This window comes from Lygodium microphyllum, unplaced genomic scaffold, assembly GCF_053477565.2.
Source record: "Lygodium microphyllum isolate KBCC unplaced genomic scaffold, Lygodium_microphyllum_v1.1.10 scaffold_31, whole genome shotgun sequence".
Lineage (NCBI taxonomy): Eukaryota > Viridiplantae > Streptophyta > Polypodiopsida > Schizaeales > Lygodiaceae > Lygodium > Lygodium microphyllum.
Window position 1 is genome coordinate 19134023 of NW_028229514.1, and position 20360 is coordinate 19154382.

Genomic DNA, 20360 nt, shown 5'->3' on the forward strand with positions numbered 1-20360 from the left:
CGCTCTAATGCTAAGTCAAAATGCTGAAGTAGAGAATGAAACTCAAACAATAAGACCTGCATTAGCTTGATAATAGCGGAGGCATTCCTAGCCTTCCATGAGCGGACAATCTCGTATGGAACAAGTGTGGGATCGGGTTGGGGTTCCAACCCTTGCACAAGATCCCATAGGTTCTGGGGGTCAAGGACATGTCTCATCAAGTTCAACCAAGTGATAAAGTTTGACCCGTTAAAACGAGTGTTATCATTGAAAGCATGCTTGGTAGAAGATGAGGTGGAACCATGAGGTGTCGAGAAAGTGGGATAAGATGGAGGTGGATGGTAAGATGGTGGTGGTGGGTTTGTTTGATAGGAAGAATGAGGGGGAAAAAGTGGGTAGGTAGAAATAGGCTAGGAGTGTCCAGTGAGTGCTGATTCATGCGGAGACACTAGAACATGAAGGTTTCCATAAGGTGCTGACGGAGGTGGAGGCATTGGGACACGAAAGCTCTGTCCAAAGCTTGGTTAGGGCACAACAGAATGACCAAGAGGTCCACCAGGTAATGCTATAGAGGCAAGCTGTGGTACCAACTAATCAACACTTGGGAGAGACTAGGGGGGATACCCAAGCTGCAATGATCATGAAAGTGTGTGAGAAGAAGGTGGAACACCTTTGGACTGAGGAAAGGATGAGGTCCTAAAGGAGGTGCCTATGTTTTCATAACCCCTTGGTGCGGGGTGATGTGTAACATGAGGCGTTTGATAGGGGAATGCAAATGGTGTAAAAGGAAGTGGGGAAGCAGTGGAAGAATGTGGTGGGATGGGTGCGTTTTGAATTTGTGGTGTGAAAGGTGCAGATGCATTTTGTTCATTTTTACCATTTAATTAATTAAAATGAAGTGATGATGATGATGATGTACCATGCAATGTAGAAATAGGAACACCAAATTTAATGATTTTGAGAAGTTTGGGCGACAGCAGAGAAGAGAGAAAATCTATCAAACGTAGGTAGGACAGCTTGGCAACAGCTTGCAGGAGCTGGTGGCAGTTGGGGGAGAGAGAAAACTGTCAAATGTAGGTAGGACAGCCTAGAGATAGCTTGCAGGAAGCAAACATAGGGCTGTGATGATGTGGCAGGTTGTATGGCAACAGGTCTGTGCAGGAACATCAGTTGCTTGGCCGGGATCAGCTCCAAACTGCACGAAGAAGGCTGGAAATCAGGCGCCAACTGATGTAGACAGCAATGGACAGCTTCGGTTGAGATGTCCTCTGCGAACGGGGTGTGGGCAGCAAGTTGAAACACCCGAAATATGCAAAAACGAGATTGTAAACTGAATGGAGGGCAGCATACTTATTTATAGAAAGTTTGAGCCCTCCCAAGTGGGTTTGTGCTTATGGAACATAGAAACTCTCTAGGATCGCGTTTCTTTTAAGTAAACTAGGCTTCTTCATTAATTAAGCAAGTTTTGGGGCTGTTTAAGTAATCCTAATGCATTTTTAGCTCAACACACAAAAATAGGATCATGGATACCCAAGTAGTGGTGGGTAATCAAGCCATTGCGAAGGTGCCTTGGAGGGAACCTAATGTTGATGTTGAGCATACTAGAACTCGAAATAGAGAAGAATCATAGCAGCTTGTCGTGTCTCTCAAACAACGCCTTGCAGTATACATTACTATCCTCTCAAAAATTCATTTGAGCATACGTGAAGATGGATTTTTCACCTTTGGCCAAGACTGCCAAAGCATCACCTCATGCGACCTTAGACTAGGAGGCAATCCCGCTCTCTATCACAAAACAACCCATCATGAATTTGAAAGTCAAATCCTAGCTTCAGGATTTCAAATTTACTAGACTTTAGTCGATGTGTTAAGAAGTTCTTCTCTGGAACATGTTCATGTGTACACCTATATAGATAAGGCTCACTTGCCTCATTGCACCACTCTCTCACACTCCCTCCTTGGCATTGGAGAGTCCTGAGGAATGACCACATCACCTATACTAGAAAGCGGTAGAAGAAGGGGCAGTTGAGTCCTTCCCTCGATATCAAGAAGATGGCCTCTTTTGCGCCTTGGTTGGAGGATTTGAGTCAGAGTCGAAGGAGGAGGATAACTCATTGGAAGAGTTTGTATCTTGCTTCTTCTTCTCTTTTTTCTTTCTTGAAGTTGCTAGCTCCTTACAATCCTTGCACAGAGGTCCCTTTTTACCATAGTGTTTGCATTGGGCCTTCGACTTCTTTTTCCAATCACTTCTCTTGGAAGTTGCAAATGCCTCATATTGGAGCCACTATACTTAGATGGAAGCCTTCCTCATAGTTACAAAGACACCTCATGCTCAAGCAACATTGAGTACATATGTGTAAAGCTCATTGACGTTGATTTTGTGTAAAGAAATGCCCTAACACAGAAACACAAATACAATCATACAACAAAGCACAAATTGATAACATAACATAGTTAGGGTTAGGGTAACTGAGAGACAATGAATAATTTGAAATGAGTGAATTTGAATAATAGAATGCTCATGTAGCAAACACAATATGCAGTGAGTGAATAGTAGAACTTGGAGCTCTCATGTCTCAAGGACCGAGGTAGAGATAATGAACTGGAGAGTATGTCGTACTCCAATGGATCCCAGAACATAGCAAGGCCGCCTTCGAAGATATTTGGTAGCAACAAACACAACAATTTGGATGCTAGATCTGCATCAGACATGCAGAGGAAATAGAAAAGCTGAAAATGCAACCTCCTCCAAGGTGTAGGCAATAGGGAGTATGACTCTGGGACGGTCAAAATGCAGCAGAAGATGTAGGAAATAACATAAGAAGATCAAACACCACCACTAGAGTCAAAATGCAGCTTATGTGGTGCGACCAACTAGGCGATGGTGTAGATGCAGCAAATGCAGCCTCAAAAAGCCGCCAAGCTGAAAACACACCCTCTTGGGTATGGGTGTGAGTTGGTGGCGGTAGTAGTTGGTGAGAATAGTGAAGAGAAGGGTGTAATTGGTGCGAGATGGGTGTAGACAATGTGGGCAGCTTCGGCTAAGATGTCCTCTGCGAACAGGGTGTGGGCAGTAAAGATCTAGCGTTTGAAACTTGCAAAAATGAGATTGGGCTAAGTGGGAGGGCAAGTTATCTACTTGTAGAAAGTTTGTGGCCTCCCAAATTAGGGTTTACATGTGGGACAATAAAACTATCTCGAATTGTGTCTGTTTAAAAGAAATGGTTAGAATTCATCAATTAACTTGAGTTTTGGGGTTTAACGAAAGCTAATGGTAATTTAGTTCAACACCCTCTCTCAAGCTCAAAACGGGTACCAAAAAGGGATTGCAAACAAGCCCAAGTCCCTTTTATCTTCTTTTTCCCAAGGGGTCCCACCCCAAAGCAATGAGGACACTGGGCAAAGGTTGCACGTCGATTCCCTAGTGACCTATCGGAACTATAGAGACAATGGTTATCTTACCAAGGGAGCCCAAGTGTTCACCCTAGAGAGAATAGAGCATTAGGGAAAGGGTGTTCCTCGATTGCTCAGTGGCCTACTAAGTCTTGCAAAGGCACATGGAAACGCAATGGACTTTTTTTTTGAGGGCTCTTGTTGTGTTTTCCAAAAGATTTATCATTAAGTGAGGGTTTTCCAAAAGTTTTTGGTTGATTGAGTAGCAATGCTCCAAAGGGAGAAAGGGATGGCTAGCCCCAAGATCTTCACAAAACAAACAAGATTGTCCCTAGTACTACTAAGTGTTGATGATGATAGCCTGCCTATTTTAGTCTATCAGTTTGTCATCTCTTGATAGTGAGCTTTGACGAAGACTTAGGAGTGCTGACTATGTTTTACAAAGATTTGTCAGGTAGTTTTGAGTTTGTGCAGCTAGTTTCCAGCCCATGCCACCTTTTGATTGCTCTAAGAGTGCCACATCAGCATTATCACTGCTATACCAACATTTTTGGCCTGTCTAGCTGTTGCCGACTGCATTTAATGCAGTCCACCAGCTTTTTGAGTTTTCAGCCATGAACAGCTGATTGGCTGGTTGGTGGCAGATTACTTTTCTTTTCAGTTGGTTTGTTGGTGGCTGCAATCTCCTCCATCTCCAATGTGGACAGCAGGCTGGATATTCTCGGTCTCTATCACCATCACAATCGGTGCTGCTGTCATCATTTCAGCTTGATTGGGTGCCCTCATTGATGCCTCGGGCTGCATGCAGGGACTGATCGGTCCACTCCTTTATATTCAGCATTCTTTTTCAGTTAGTGCAGATTTCTTTCCTTCATCTCTCTCTTCCTCTCTCTCTCTCTCTCTCTATGTGGTCTCTTCCCTTGTGCACTCTCACATGGTATCATTGTTAAACTTATTGTATGGAGGTACCCCTTCGAGAGGAGATCCCCTAAGCTGAAATCACAGATTTTCAGCCATTTGAAGAATCGGCGAAAATCTTTATTGGATATGAAATCACTTATTTGATGTTTAGTCCAGTGGTATTTTTATGGGCATTTTATTTATTGCAATAGGGTTTTTATTTAAAATTACTGCAGTTCATTTGCCCTTTGCAATTCAAGTGGGCCATCTATAGTTCTTTCTTCGCGGAGGTATAATTGATTTCCACAATTCGGAACCATTTACAACAAAACAAGATTTTTGCGGGTGTTTGCAGGTCTTCAAGATGTCTTATCATTGATTCAATGGCTTTGATGAGTCTGATGAGATCTTTCATCACTCCTTTGAAAGACGGTAGGAACATTCAAGAAGACTGGAGGTCTATAAGTCCTATTGTGTGGTCTTATTGTTTGGATCACCATTCTTCTTCTCCTCCTCCCTCTCTCCATGTTTCCCATCGAGCTTGTTCTATTGGCTTTAAATTGCCTCACATGGCACCATTTGTTCATGTGCTTGGTCTCCCTCCTCTACCCAAAGAGGATCGGCTATATGGTTCCAACTATTCACTTTGGTTGTGTAAGTTGTGTAAGGTGGGATGTATCCTTGACACCTTCGATCTTTGGGAGCTTGTTACCCTCCCTATTCCTCGTCTTGTGGAGGATCCCTGTGTGGGAACAACGATGGATTGTGCAACCCTCTGGGATCGGCTCAATTCTTGAGTTTGATCCTTCCTTTTTATGAGCTTGCAGGATCTGTACTAGTGCATGTTTGCAAGTTGAAAATAGTAGCGGAAGTATGGTCAAAGCTTGTGTCTTTGTCATAGAAACATGAAATGGGGAACGAGGAACGAGGCCGGGGACGGGGATGGGAACGCCAAACCTAGGGAACGGGGACGTGGGAACAGGAATGGCATTTAAAAAATTAAAATTCATGAATTTTTTTAAAAATATTTCACTCATAAACGAGCGGAGCGGGAAGATGAAGCCATTTCAGGCTGAAAATTGAAGGCTCGAGAGAAGGGAGAAGGCTCAAGAGTCAAGACTCACTCAAGAGTCGAGAGAGAAGGGAAAAGGAGAGAAGGGAGAATAAGAAGAGAAGAGGAGAAGAATGGAGAACTTGGAACTTGGAGAAGAAGGAAGACTCAAGAGAAGAGGAGAAGAGGGAAGAGAAGGTAGAAGGTCCAAGGAAGAAGGAAGAAGAGAAGGGAGAAGAAAGAGAAGGAAGAAGAAAGAAGAGAGGTTGGAGGCGGGAGGAGACGGGGGATTGGCCGCTGGCGGCTGGGACTGGCGCAGTGCAACATGGAACGGGGGGTGTTGCGGATTGGTCACGGGGGTAGGAACAATGGGCAGACGATCTCGGGCGGGAGTAGCATGCAGGAGCTGAGCGAAACACGCAGTTGCAAATGATTCGGGCAAGAGCAGCGGCCGGCCGAAGGTAAGTGGTGCCACGTGGCGTTCCCTGTCTGAAAGGGACAAGGAACATTCCACCAATTCGGAATGCGTCCCACGATGGCTTCGTGCTGGGGATGGCGATTCCACGTGTTGGGGGGCCGCTCCGGCCATTTCTTGTCACTATGAGATAGCCTCACCTATAGGTTGCCACTTGAAGGGCTTCTATCCCGCTTGAGTTGTTTTACACTGACCTATGTGGATCTATGGGCACAGCCTCCCTTGGGGAGGCCAAGTATCTTAGGTTGATTGTTGATGATTCCAATTGTTATATGTGCCCCTCTACTTCTTGAAGTACAAGAGCAAGGGGTACTTTCACTTATGCGAGTGGAAGTTGTTTTGCGGAAATGCGAACGTCTTTCAAGGTTTGCTGTGTATGAGTAGATCACGGCGGCGAGTTTGGTCCTAACATATTTTCTTAGTTTTGCAAGAATCATGGTATTCGGGTGGAGTATTCTCATTCAAACACACCATTTGAGAATGGTGTGGTGGAGCGCACCAATGAGATCATGCTTGAAATGGCCCTGGAGCATAGGGGTCTACCTCATTCCCTTTGGGGTGAGACTGTGGCTATCGTGGTTTATATTCGCAACACTTCCCTACTTTGGCATTGAAGGATTTGACTCCCTATGCAGCTTTCTTTAGGAAGAAGCCTTCAGTCTTCCACTTTCACATCTTTGGGTGTGATGCATATGTCCATGTGGACTAGAAAAAAAGAGGGAGCAAACTTGACCCCAAGTTGAAAGCTTATCTTCGTGGGCTATAACATGACCATGAAGGGCTATCGGCTCTACAACCCAAAGAAGCGAAAGATCAAGGTGAGCAAGAATGTGAATTTCGATGAGGCTGTGGCCTCCAAAGATCAAATTGATGTTCCATTGTTGCAGATGGTTCTTCGTCATTGATTGAATCCCCTTCCCCCAAAAAAAAAAATTAAAAAAAATAAAAAATAAAATAAAGAATAAAAAAATCCAACAACAAAAATCAGCCCCTCCTCTTCCTTCTAGGTTACCCATTAGCACCACTTTGTCGTTTGCGGCTCCTTCCCCTCCTTCCTCTTCTACCCCATCTCCCTTTCCTTCTCCCCTTCGATCTTTGACAGCTCCTTCTTCTACCTTGTCATTGAGTATTTCTACCCCTACCCATCTCCTCAGGTTTCTTGGGGATTGAGGCATTAAGAGGGGGGAACTTTCTTCATTGGATGAGGGGGATTTACCTTCCCTTAGTGAGGGGGAGTTCCTTCCACTGTTTTGTATCACAAAAAGACGTCCATCCATGATTTCTCTTGAGAAGAAACTTCGGATGCTCAATGTTGATGACTCTTCTTCCATGAAGGATCACACAAACAAACTAGAGGATATGAGGGATGAACTTGCTTCCCTTAGTAGGATTATCTCTTTAGAGGATATGGCAATGATTCTTTTGACTCAATTGCCATCTCCTAAGTTCGATGTGTTCTACACCAACCTTCTAACATCGAGGGCCCAAGAGTCTCTTCTTTGGAGGGGCTTGTGTGACATTAATGTGACATTAAAAGTGATATTTAATGTCACGTTAAGGTCACATACATTAATGTGACATTAAAAGTGATATTTAATGTGACATTAAGGTAAATCTAGGGAAACATGCACGAGAATGACCGTCCGGGCTCTTGGGCGCCTGAATGGGGTTAAGGGGAGCCTAGAGAGTAAGAGAGTCCAAGAATAGTAGGACTCACCAATAGTGGACGGCTGGCAGAGGAAACGGGTAGAGAGGTGCTAGCACTTATCTAGGCGTGGTTGGGAGGAGAAGAATCACTCGTGCTCAAGGTTTTCATCGTTTTCTCTCTGTCTTTCCCGAAGCCATCTTTCATTGGTATCAGAGCCGTGAGGATTCTTGGAGGTCTTCAACGAAAGGGTAGTGACGGATTCTCGAGTGCCCGCAATCTGTTCAGTCGACAGACGACGGACCGTAAAGTCGTTGGTCAGAAGTGACGTGACACGTCACGAAAGTAAGTCGCTGGTCAGACGTGACGTCGACAACAGTCGACGGACCCGTAAGTCATTGGTCAGAAGTGACGTGACACGTCACGGAAAACTTAACGTGACGTGTAAAATTGGTCACGTAACGTATCAAAGGGCAGCCACTTTTTCACGCCTGTTTGAAAAACGCGTAAGCTGATCGTGAGCCATCGAATCTTGCCCACGCCTGTCTGTGAATGCTCCTCCATGAACACACCAACAAGACACGCATTCTTCTCCTTTTTACGGGCTGAAGTTGAAGTTCTTTTCTGATACGTGTTTGATCAGTCAACTGCGTGTTCGGACTTCTTCTTTTCAGCCTCGACTGTATTTATATCACAAGTACAGGTTCAGCAAGAAGCAAATTCAGGAATGCGACATTGCTGACCAGCGTGATTATTAAAGAAGGGGGTTGAATACTAGTCGTCCTGCAAAGAAGCTCCATTTTCTGCGTGACCGATTTTCTTCGGGCAATAAAATTTGTTCCTTACTCTTCGGATTTCTTTCCAAACCAGCAACCATTGCCTGCCATTAAAATCAAGGAAGTACTTTACTTTGTATGCAAATTTCTTATCTTTGCTTTCCAATTCCAGTGCATTAATGGCAGAAAAAGGGAAAGAAAGGGTAATGGAAAGCTCTAGTTCTGGGGACCAACCTATGGTAGATCCCCATGAACCAGAAATACAAGAAGAACAATGGGAAGAATTTTTTACTACACGAGAGCAATTTGATGATCTTACTGCTCGTGTGCAAACACAGGGGGTTCAAATGGAATTTTTAACTCAAACACTCACTGAAATAAAATCTCAATTAACTTTATTGTTGGAAAGAGATAAAAATAAGATAGAAATCTCAGATGTCCCAGCTTCATCGAAAGATTTAGATGTGACTATGCGAGATCTTAAGGAACCCCAAACTTACCATAAATTGAGGGATCATCCAGTTTTAAAGGATATGAAACCACCTCAATTTTACGGGGAGGAAAAAGATAGGAATAAAGACACAATCTTTAATTTCCTCCAAAAATGGGAAGATTTACATAAATTAAAAAATACCCCACCACATCTCCAAGCACTGGAGGCTAGTTTAACTTTGGGGCCCAAAGCATATAAGTGGTGGCGAACTTTAAAGGAGGCGAATAAAATACGTGAAACTTGGGCTCAATTTGAATCTGTCTTTTTGAAAGAATTTCTTCTTGAAAATGAAATGGAAAGAAATTGGGAAGATTGGGATTATGTCAGACAAAAGGGACGACCCTGCTGACATATCTGGAGGAATATCGTGAGAGAATCCTCAAATTGGAAGGAATAGATGAATTCCAAAAAACAAGAGGATTCATTAGGGGACTAGATAAAGCCTGTAAAAAGGAAGTAAAACGGAGTTTACCTAAGACGCTGGAAGAGGCAATTAAATTTGCATTAATTTATGAAGATAGTACGCGTCCAGGTACACTCACTAGTCTCACTGATACGGAGCCCAAGTCTAAGGAATTGGAAATCTCAAAATTTGTGGGCAAATTTAAAAGGAAAATGCCATTTTTTAAGGGTAAAAAACAACCTTTTGAAAAGAAACCATATATGAGGCCAAAGTTAAGTCCTGATGACTTTGATAAGGCTAAAAAAGAAAAGTTGTGTTTCAATTGCCTATTCCCTAACCATGCTGCTTGGAATTGCTCCCAAAAGAAAAAGGGGGAAGACAAAGAAAAGGATAAGGACAAGGGCAAGGGAAAAGAAAAACAAATCCATGTAGTGCAGACCTTAGAATTAAAGGGCCATGAAAAGTACAAATCTTTAGAGGTCTTGCACATGGATGTACAACATAAGTGTTGTATGTCAACTTCTATGTGGCAGCCTACTTTTGGGCCACATGATTTACTTAGAGGACATGGATTGATAGTTGGAAAAAGGGTTAGAGTCATGATTGATGACTCTGCCACACATAATTTTATAAATTATGCACTTATCAAAAAATTGAAACTTCCCCAACAAAAGAGTGGGCATCAATATGTTGTTCGTATGATGCAAGGCCAAGACAATAAAATATGGGATACAATGGTATCCAATTTGGAAATTGAGATTCAAGAATATAAAGACAAACTCGATTTCCAAATAATGAACATGGAAAGAGCTGATATTGCTCTAGGGAGGGAGTGGCTATGGGGATTGGAACCATCCTTAAAACGTAGTTATCACCATAATACACTGGAATTTGAAAGGGATGGTAAGACTTTTGTTATTCAAGGTGAACATGAAGTATCTGATAATCCTTTGCTGTGTTCTACTGAAGTTCAGAAGCTGATAAAGAAGGAAGTTTGTGAGGTATATATGCTATGGTCTCTTCCTGTACAGAATACTTTTACTTTCTGTAATATAAAGCAATAATTTTCTTATGTTTGTGAGTTGAATGTTAATAATGAATTGAATAGTTTGTTAGATGATTTTAAAGATGTGTTTCCTTCTAATTTACCAAGTGGTCTTCCACCAGATAGGGGTGATATAAATCACCCAATTGATATAAATAAGGATACACACCCAATTTCAAAACCACCGTATAGGTTAAGTGAAACACAGCATCAAGAAGTTGAAAGACAAATTAAGGATTACCTGGATAAAGGGTTTATTCAACCCAGTAATTCACATTGGGCTTCACCAATTTTATTGGTAAAGAAAAAAGATGGTTCTATGCGACTTTGTGTTGACTATAAAGCACTTAATAAAATAACGGTGAAGAATAAATTTCCTATGCCCAGAATGGAAGATCTTTTTGATTAATTACAAGGGACAAAATTCTTCACAAAGATAGATTTAAGATCAGGTTATCACCAAGTAAGAATTAAGGCACAAGATGTTTCTAAGACAGCATTTCGTACTAGATATGGGCATTATGATTTTTTGGTGATGCCTTTTGGCCTCACTAATGCACCAGCTATCTTTATGAAGCTGATGAATAGTGTGTTACGGCCCTATCTAGGACATTTTGTAGTAGTCTTCTTGGATGATATCTTGATCTTTAGTAAATCAAGAGAAGAACATTTGGAACACTTACAATTAGTATTCCAACTGTTAAGAACACATTCCCTTTATGCGAAGAAAACTAAATGTGAATTCTTTGCACAAGAGGTCAAATATTTGGGGCATATTATCTCGAAAGAGGGAATCAACATGGATCCAGAAAAAGTAAGGGCAATTATTGAATGGCCACCTCCAAGAAACCTGGAAGAGCTGCAGATCTTCCTAGGTTTATCTGGATTTTATCGTAGATTCATTCGAGATTATGCCAAAATAGCTGTTCCAATGACATACCAACTTAAAGGGAAAGGGAAAAGTTTTAATTGGGAAACAGATCAAAATGAAAGTTTTCAAAAACTTAAGGTAGCTATTGCTACAGCTCCAGTATTATTAATAGTGGATCCCAATAAACCATTCGTGGTTGAAGCTGATGCCAGTGATAAGGCAATAGGCGCGGTCTTATTACAAGAAGGTCGACCAGTTGCTTTTGAAAGCAAGAAATTAGATCGTGCAAAACAGAACTATTCTGTTTATGAGAGGGAGCTGTATGCAATAGTACATATAATGAAGACATGGAGGCACTATTTGTATGGTGCCAAACTTTTGATTTTATCGGATCATGAAAGCATTAAGTGGCTTAATGATCAACCGGATTTACACGGGCGTAAAGCCAGATGGGCCGAACTCCTCCAAGAGTTCGACTATGAGATAAGATATAGAAAAGGAAAATATAATATGGTAGCTGATGCACTCAGCAGAATGCCCATCATTAATGAATTGAGTTTTACTCAGTTCACTTCCAACTTGCTTGAATCTTTAAAAGGGAAATGCCAGGTTGATCCGGCATATTCCAACATATGGGAAGCAATAAAAAATGGGGATCCAAATGAAAGTGCTTCTACTGAGGAAGGAATATCTGAGGATGTTCAACAAGGAAATGGAGCTTCAGGGGTTGCTCAAACTGGATTCAAGTGGAAGAATTTTACCATTGATAATGGTTATTTACTCTACAAGGGTAGGGTATGTGTCCCGAAAGATACAGAAATAAGGCGCCAGATACTCTTTGAGTGTCATGATACCCCTAGTGCGGGACATCCAGGAGTTAATAAGACTTATAGTCTTATTAAAAGGCAGTTCTATTGGCTTGGAATGAATAAGGACGTCCTTGACTATGTGGTCAAATGTAATAAATGCCAGGTTAATAAAGCTGAAAGATTAAAAATGGGAGGACTTCTCCATCCACTAGAGATTCCTTTGGGAAAATGGGAGAGTATCTCCATGGACTTTATTGTTGCTTTACCTAGAACACAGAGGGGGCATGACTCTGTGTGGGTGATTGTGGATAGGTTAACCAAAATGGCTAGGTTCATTCCAACTTCAACTGATGTTAAAACACCAGAATTGGCTAGATTGTTGGTAGAGAACATATACCGATTGTATGGCCTTTCGGCAAATATAGTTTCTGATCGGGATAGAAAATTTGATAGCCATTTTTGGCGTGCGGTATTTAGGAAATTGGATACTAAACTTAGCATGAGTACGGCGGATCATCCGCAAACAGATAGGCAAACTGAAAGGGTTAACCAAATTCTTGAAGATATGCTTAGGGCATATGCAAGTAAAAGGCAAACTAATTGGGAAGAGTATTTACCGATAGCAGAGTTTGCATATAACAGTGCCAAGCACTCTTCCACTGGATATAGTTCATTTATGTTAATGTATAGGTTTCAGCCCAGAGCTCCTTTTGCAGTAGGACTGCATAAGGAAAAGGTTCAGGCAGCTAAAGACTTTTTAGAGGATATGAATAGTATGTTAAAATTTGCTCAAGAAAATATTAAGAAAGCTCAAAATCGAGCTAGAGCATATGCAGATCCTCACCGAAGAGACATCTCCTTTGAAGAAGGAGAATTGGTCTATCTTAAGGTGCTTGAACAAACTAAAACTATGAAAAAGGGACAATGTCCAAAGCTTTCACCAAGGTATTGTGGTCCTTTCATAATACTTAAAAGGGTGGGAGAATTGGCTTACAAGCTCCAACTACCTGTTGGTAGTAAAATACATCCAATTTTTCATGTAAGTAAATTAAGGAAAAAGCTGGGTGATTTGGATAATCTAATCTTAAATGATGATATTGAGGAGCTATTCTATGACCAATCTAATCCACATGAACCGGAAAAAATATTAAATGTTCGTAACAGACGAACAAGGAATACTATTTATCAGGAATGTTTGGTTAAGTGGAAAGATTGTTCAGAAGAAAGCTCAACATGGGAGCGAGTAAGTACTTTAAAGAAAAGGTTTCCCGATTTACAGTTAGACCTTCCAAGTATCGCTTTTGGGAGGAGAAGAATCACTCGTGCTCAAGGTTTTCATCGTTTTCTCTCTGTCTTTCCCGAAGCCATCTTTCAGCTTGCCATGCTAGTCTTTGAGCATGATGAGCGGCTCAAGGAGGTTGGTGCCAGTGGATGTGGGTCCACAAAGGCTTTCATAGCAGGTTTGAGAGGAAGAGAGTAGAAGGTGAAGCCAAAGGCAAAGAAATAGGAGGACAAGAAAGAAGACACATAGGATACTAAGAAGAAGCCCAAGTGCCCACACTGTGGGAAGGCCTCATCCGGAGAAGTGTTGGTAGAAGTACCCCATTTGAAGCCTAAGGAGGGGTCTAAGGATTCAAAGGCTACTCTAGCAAGCATGGAGTCCATTTTTGTCCATGTATTTGAGGTGGAGGATACCACTCTTCTTTCTTCTTCTTCTTCGAAGCCTTGGCTTGTGGATAGTGGAGCTTCTTTCTATGACTTATTGCCGAGATTGGCTTTAGGACATGAGATCCAAGGGGGATCTGTCACCATTGGTGATAACTCTTATGTCCTTGTTCTTCTTGATTTCCCTCCTATTCACATCCTTTTCCCTAGCTACTTGAGGGGCAAGCAAGATAGATAAAGTTCCACAGATAGGTGCATTGCGATTGCCATGACTGTAGAGGAGTGCAAAAGCAATGATTGCGATGTTAAAAAGCTGGTGCTGGGAATGAGAGAAGGATACACACGATTTCCTTTGCATTGTCATTTTGAGCTTTTTTAAAATGTATTTTCTTTTTCAAATTAATATGTTTGGGTGTATTTTAAGGAGTTAACTTAGGCTGCAAAATTATAGTGAAGTAAGATTTAATTCAGGCCCTAATGTTACTTGTGCAAGAATAGGCAGGCTTCTGCTGTAGTAGAAGTATAACAGCTCAGAAAATTGTAACAGGCAAATTGAAACATTGAGTTCATTGCTCTGTTATAATCTTCTAGTAGGTGCAGAACACACATATTTGTCAAGGCAGACGTTATTATGCACTATATTACAGCGATGTTCAAACTTTCAGGTGCAAACACTCTTTTTCATTTTGACAAAGATGCTGAACTATTTAATGTTTTACAATGACAGGCAGCTTCACAGGGATCCAAATGTCTTGTTTTCAGGCTACAAGCTCCCTCACCCTCTGCAGTACAAAGTGATTATTAAGGTAGGTGAAGTACCTTCACTTGGATGTGTTTACTTGCATGTTTTGAAACTTGGAGAGCACATTTTATTGGGGTCGCAGATTCAAACAACAAGCCAGTCTGATCCAATAGCAGCTTATAAGCGAGCAATCCGGGATCTTGACAAAGAACTCACTTATCTCAAGCAGGCTTTCGAGGTTGGGATCTAACCTCTTGACTTTATCATTCTAATGCAAGATGTGTTTATATACATGGATCAAGCTTTCCAAAACCTTGAAATGAGATATTTTAGATATACATAGATCAAGCTTTCCAAAACCTTAAAAAATGAGATATTTTGGGCATCGTGGTCTAAAAACTGCGATGCTATTGTCTAGTAGCCATGATATTATTCACATGGTATTTTACAAGTATAGTTCTAAAGATTAGATCATGTTAGTAGTATGGATAACCTCTTGCACAACACTCAAAAAACTTTTTGACATTCGTTGATCTTTAAAAGATGTAGTTCACATTTTGTAGTTGCAATCTTGGCCGTATCCTCTTAATTGGTGGAATGTTGCATGGGTTTGATCCCCATTGGACTTGACAATGTTATATGAGGGATCTTTATGGACCATTATATTGGCGTACTTGGTCATCCTATATATTTGACCTGAGAGCAAGTTCCCTTCATCTTTCAAAACCACTTGGTGGGCTGGCTTTTTGGAGCAAATGGTGATATATTATTTAGACCTAAGCAATGTGCCTTTTGTCATTATATGAAATCCCTTTGAGAAGGGGACTAGTGCGGTGTTCACTAGAATGACCATGTGCAACTTTGTGATGATCTATCTAGTTATGCTAAGGATGTTTTGGTAGTTTATTTACTTAGGACTAGTTTGCAAGTCTTGACCAAATTGAGGATCTAATTGGCAACGTTGCATCTAGGAAATATTAGATTTACTTGAGATTGCCTTACTTGAGATTGCCAGAAAAGATAAGGTATAAATTGTGAGGATGCTATTAGGAGCATCAAGAACTCGGTTAGTTGCATCCTTACGGTCTATAACTTTTTGTATAATCCCATGTACTTTGTCAAGTGACATATCCTTGGACATTTGGATGGCGCTAGTAGCATTGGTCATAATGGTTGTGAAGTGGCTTAGTGCGAATGCACTAAGTACACTTCAGGGTTAGGGTAGTCGATTCCTATTTATAGGACTCAAGGCCCTATTGTGCATATTATGGTGTGATCACCACTCGTCAACTCTCGGTCCATTGTTTGACATATGCATGTTTTAATTCAGCCTTGAAATCTGTAATTTTTGCTTCTGAAGGTCTAGTGAGTAGCATGTCATCTACATAAAGAATGATAATCAGCAAGTCCCCCCTCTTCATTCTTAATGTATAGAGTGGGAGCAGTTGGACTATTTTTGAACTCTTTGCTAGCCAAATATGCATCAATTTTAGCGTACCATGCACGAGGAGTTTGTTCAAGACCATAAAGAGCTTTGTTTAGCTTGCATACCTTGTGCTCTTTCTCCTTCACCACGAACTTTGAGGTTGTGGCACATAAATATCCTCATGCAAATCCCCATTCAAAAATGCTTTGTCTTAATGTCCAATTGATGTGCCTTCCAACCACAATTTGCAGCCATAGCAATTACACATCTCACAATACTCATACGAGATGCAGGAGCAAAAGTCTCTTCATAATCTATGCTCTTCTTTTGTGCATAGCCTTTTGCTACCAATTGTGCTTTGTATGTGTCAATGGTACCGTTAGCCTTTTGTTTGAGTTTAAAAACCCATTTTGTATCAATGGCCTTCTTGCCAAGTAATAAATCCACAAGATTCCATGTAGAGTTAGTGGCAATAGAGTTTAACTCATCTTGTATGGCTTGCATCCAATATACATCTTGTTGAGCTTCGTCCAAGGAAGTAGGCTCATCATCATCCAGTAGTGAGCTCATAAATACATGCTCATCACAATCATCTACTTCTGTAAAATTAGCCAAATGGGCTCCCCTTGCATCATGTGTCTAGTAGTCCTTCTAGGGCGTTGAGCTAAAGGAGTATCCATTTTACTCTCATGGAGAGTTTGTAACAGCCATCTCGGGACTGTTTTTGCTGCATTTACAGCAACCCTTTCATGTTGTATTGCATCTTCCACAGGATGTGGCAAACTATCATCAGTACCTTGCTGTCTAGGCACACATGGTGCAACAACAACTTGTTGTATTATGTCTGTCCGGCTATTTACAGTAGGTACGGGCTCCAAAGAAAGTTGCAAGAGATCCTCAAAGACATCAATAATGTTATGGGTGGTTGGCATTTGAAACTAATCATGTGAAAATACAACATTTTCAGCAAATATTGCATTCCTATTGAGAAAAAATTTCTTTGTGTGTGGGTCATACAAACGATAGCCCTTGATTTCCGAATTGTAGCTAGTAAATGTACATTTTATAGCTTTGTCATCAAGCTTCCCACGAGGCTCTTTCGGAACATGTGCATAGGCTATGCAACCAAACACCGGAAAGTAGTTAACCTTGGGTTTCTTGCCATGCCAAGCTTCAAATGGGGTGATCGTCTTTAGTGCCTTAGTGGGTGCACGATTTAACACATGATGTGCACATTAAAGGCCTTTTAACCAAAATTTATGAGGCAGCCCCTTGCTTTTGAGCATACATGGAGTCATCTCCATAAGAGTGCAATTCTTCTTTTTAGCAACACCATTTTGCTAAGGAGTCATTCTAACAGTGACTTGATGTCTAATGCCATGATCAAGCAAATATGTCTCAAAAGTACAAGACATCTACTTTCCCCCCCTCTATTTGTGCAAATTGTTTGCACTTTCAGGCCAGTTTCAACCTCGAGCTTTGCAACAAGGTGTTTAAAATGCATAAACACATCGGATTTTGCTTTCAGCCCATACACCCATGTATACTGAGAGTAGTCATCAATAAATGTAACAAAGTAAAGATGACCTCCAAGTGCACGTGTCGTTATGGGACCACAAACATCATTGTGAATAAGCTACAATTTTCGGACAGCACACTCTGCACCATCCTTTTTGAAGGGAAATCTGTGCATCTTACCAAAAATATATCCCTCGCATGTATGAGGAGGTGGAGTCTCCACTGGAGGCAATGCATCTACCATATGACACCTCTGAAGGGTCATCAAACTCCCAAAACTCATGTATCCATAGCGGGTATGCCATAGCTCTGCATTCTATATAGCAGGTGATAAGAGTAGTGACTGCTAGAGCATCATGAGATTGTGTATCATAGGTATCCAACAAATCAAATCCTTATATAGGGTCCCAAGCAGCTTGAGTGCATAATCCATCTCCTTGTCTTTAACAATGCATTTGTCATCCTCAAAGATGACCTAAAAGCCACGCTTGTTAAAAGGAGAGAGAGACAACAAGTTCTTTGTAATGCTAGGCACACAAGACATCTAGAAGCATGAAGTCAAAACCATCTACATTAGTAATAATGATTGTCCCAATGCCACAAACATCATAATTGCTGTTGTTCGCACATGTAACATGCTTCCTAGCAGGGACTGAATGCAAAGAGAAAAACAAACACTTCCTAGAAGTGATGTGCTTTGAAGTTCCACTGTCAAAATACCATGTTTGTTGTGTTTCACTAGCATTAAATGCTGAATCAACCATTGAAGAATCATAATTGCAAGTTAGAAATGCATAGTCCTCCACGAAGTTGGTTGAAGCATCACCATCAATAGATTTGCTAGCTGATATCTCTTAGACAACCAAACTGGAGTCCTCTTTCTTCTCTTTGGCTAATCTCTTATGACATTCATTAATATAGTGACGTGGCTTCTTGCAATAATGACATTTTCCCTTCTTTTTAGACTTTTCTATGTCTTGGACAACCTTATTTGATGGCTGTCCCGTATCACCCTTTTGCTGATTTTTTGTATTTTGTGTGATGTTTACCAATTAGCATCCTGAATGATTTTATTCACATTGAGTAGCAGCTTGCACAAATCTTGTATGTGAGTAAGGTGATTTATCATGCTATCACTCTCATCCAGGTTCATTTGGCCAACTCTCTATGGAGATAAGATATTCTGGCCTCGTTACATGTTGCAAACATATTCTCAAGTACATCCAATGCTGATTTTGAGGTCTTATATAATCGGATGTGTGAAATATTTAATCTTTTTACTGACAAGGCAATCAAAGAAAGTGCCTGTGCATCTTTTGAGTCTCATCTCCTTTGATCCTTGGTAGGAGGGGCAGCAACACCATCAGCTTGTCCTCAATTGTTACGCTGAGGTGTTTGAGGTGCAAGACCTTCAATATGCAAGTTTGGATTACTTTGAGACCTTTGTACCTACAGCTCGAATGTCCACTATTCTAGCTATCTTAACTCTAGCTGCTCATCACCATTGGCCGGTTTATTAGATGGATGTGAAGTTGTCCTTTTGAATCGAATCTTGGAGGAGGAAGTTTATGCCTCACAACCTCCTAGTTTTCTTGTGCAGGGAACGGAGGCCCATATTTACAAGTTGCGGAAGGCCCTCTATGGCCTCAAGCAAGCTCCTCGAGCTTGGTACGAGAGGATTGATCACTTCTTCTTATAGAGTGGATCCTTCACTTCTTCCTTGGTTTGGAGATTTATCAGATGACCCAAGGCAACTTTATTTCCCAGCACCAGCTACGAGAGGATTGATCACTTCTTCTTATAGAGTGGATCCTTCACTTCTTCCTTGGTTTGGAGATTTATCAGATGATCCAAGGCAACTTTATTTCCCAGCACCAACACATCTCTAAGTTACTTTCAAAGTTCGGTATGACCGAGTGTTGGCCTATTTCTTAACCCATGGACCCTAAGTCCAAGTTAATGGCTGAGAAATGTTGAGATCTTTAGAAATGTTAAGATCTTTTGAGAAATTACTAGAGAAGGTTAGAGAAAGCCAAGATGAGAGAGAGATTTGACTTTCTTCGCAAGAAGTGACACTTATTGGCCAAACAACTATACTAGGGTTAAAATTGATACCAACTGACCCTTGAAGCCTAGCTAGCATAACTTATTACAATTTTTGCCTTTGATACATACTACATTCTTAGATGGCCTATTACCGTGAAATAATTGCTATGTGCATCACATGTGCTAAACTCCCAAAGATGCTAATGAAATAAAATAGTTGGTACCTATGGGGTAAGGAATGCAAATGCAAGGCTATCGCGGGAGTGCCAATCCAATGGATTTTAGATAGCCGGGCATACATGCTATGATGGGATAGCCAGGATATTTTGGTGGAAGTATGATTTTTCATGCTATGGTTGGACAAGGACCGCATACGGGAATGAATAGCACAAATCCCTATGGTATGCAGCAACCAATGCATGGTGTGCCAGGCCCAATGTATTCAGGTATGGTTGGAAATATGTAAAACCCTATGTATAGCAGCATTGGCTTGATGTTTGGGGCACAAAGTAGCATGTTTGGTACTGCATCTACATCCCTGAATGCTTATCGGGCTCATGGAATGAATGCTGGTAATGCAAATGCTCCATTTGGCTTTGGTTTTGATGTAAATTCAGCTAATGTGCCTTTTTTGCAGCAGCCAATGTATGACAACTTGATACCCAAAGGGGCAGCAAAAGACTATGAGGAGGACGAGGGTGGAAAGATAGTGAAGTTTGAGTCCTTCATTGGTGTACAAGATAGGTTGAAAGCTTTGACTTTCATTTAGCAGTTTGATGCAGCCTATTCAGGTGGGAACTTCACGGAGTCCTCAAAGATTTAAAATGCATCCACTTTCTTGAAAGGGAATGCATTACAGTGGTGGTCAACTCTTTTGTTGCAAGGTTGAGCACCATCAACATGGGTACAATTCAAGTAAATGTTTGCATTGAATTGGTTGACAAGTACCTTTGAGGTGGACGTCATGATAGCTTGGAATAAGTTGGATGCTAAGGAATGTAAGGCTGATGCATTGTCATGTAAGCCACAAATTTCAGTCGTCAGCATGGTTTATCACATTGAGTTAGATGCCATGAAAGAGCAATATGTTGCTGATTCGAATTTTGCTAATGTTTATGATCAG

At 41.2% G+C, this 20360-nt stretch overlaps 1 protein-coding gene across 1 annotated transcript in view; it reads left to right on the forward strand.

Annotated features, from left to right (window-relative positions):
- The window catches only part of LOC148009391 (DNA-directed RNA polymerases II, IV and V subunit 11-like), an 81447-nt gene that overhangs the window by 23278 nt on the left and 37809 nt on the right, over positions 1 to 20360 (forward strand). The window contains exons 3-4 of the mRNA XM_087673618.1: positions 14237 to 14311; positions 14390 to 14485. Of these exons, the coding sequence (XP_087529744.1) occupies positions 14237 to 14311; positions 14390 to 14485 (171 nt within the window). The remainder of the gene's footprint in view (positions 1 to 14236; positions 14312 to 14389; positions 14486 to 20360) is intronic.